The sequence below is a fragment of the Monopterus albus genome, unplaced genomic scaffold (assembly GCF_001952655.1).
Source record: "Monopterus albus unplaced genomic scaffold, M_albus_1.0 scaffold5406.1, whole genome shotgun sequence".
NCBI lineage: Eukaryota > Metazoa > Chordata > Actinopteri > Synbranchiformes > Synbranchidae > Monopterus > Monopterus albus.
The window spans coordinates 1-771 of NW_018133268.1; the positions used below are offsets into that span (position 1 = coordinate 1).

Consider the following 771-nt stretch of genomic DNA (forward strand, 5'->3'; position numbering starts at 1 on the left):
TTTTTTTCTTGAAGCTGAAGTTACTGACAGCTGATCAGATAAATGTGCTTTTCAGGCTGTGATGCGGAGCAGTTCTGTTCTGTTGCTGACCTCCGAGACTCGGACACCCCGGGCTTCTTCAGCTGCTTGCTGTATCCGGACAGCAGGGTTTGTGGAGCATACGACAAACCTCTGAGACGTCCCTGCCCCCTGGTGCTGGACATGACGCCCAACAACACCTACAGCAAGAAAGGTGTTTTACTCTGCTGCTCGTACTGTCTGTGGCTCTGCGACCTCTGCGGCTGCTGCTGTCAGATTCAGTTCAGTGTAGAGTTGCTGCAGAAAGACTCAGATCAGTTCTCAGTGTGCACACTTTGTCATGGATTTAATCTGGATCAAGCTGCTGTCTACACTCAGTTTGTTTGTAGGCATCACTGCAGAACTGTTAAAAATCCTAATAGGCAGTTTGATCCATTTAAAATGATGTCTGCAACACAACAAAGTATCCAGACAGTGAAGGGGTATGAATATGTGAGGCTGCTCCATAATGGATCAGGGGCCAAAAGAAACGAGCTGAGACAAGTCTGCTCTGCAAGACAAACATGCTGAGGCAGCCACAAGAGAAGGTAAATGCAGGTTTAACTCTTCCTCTGTGTGTCCAGTGGGTCTGTCTGGACCAGTGAAGAGTTTCTACGACAGAGTTTCCTTCCAGAAGATGGTTTCTTACTCTGTGCGTAGCCGAGTCACTCTGAGGAACAACGTGCCACTGACTGAGGGGTAACACACACACAC

At 48.4% G+C, this 771-nt stretch overlaps 1 protein-coding gene across 1 annotated transcript; it reads left to right on the forward strand.

Annotated features, from left to right (window-relative positions):
* Window positions 1-31: 31 nt before the first annotated feature.
* Window positions 32-756, forward strand: LOC109954276 (thyroglobulin-like; the record flags this gene model as incomplete). The annotated part of the gene is made up of 2 exons (XM_020589654.1): window positions 32-232; window positions 642-756. Coding segments are annotated over exons 1-2 (305 nt in total), but the record flags the coding sequence as incomplete, so codon positions are not given.
* Between the last annotated feature and the right edge of the window lie 15 nt (window positions 757-771).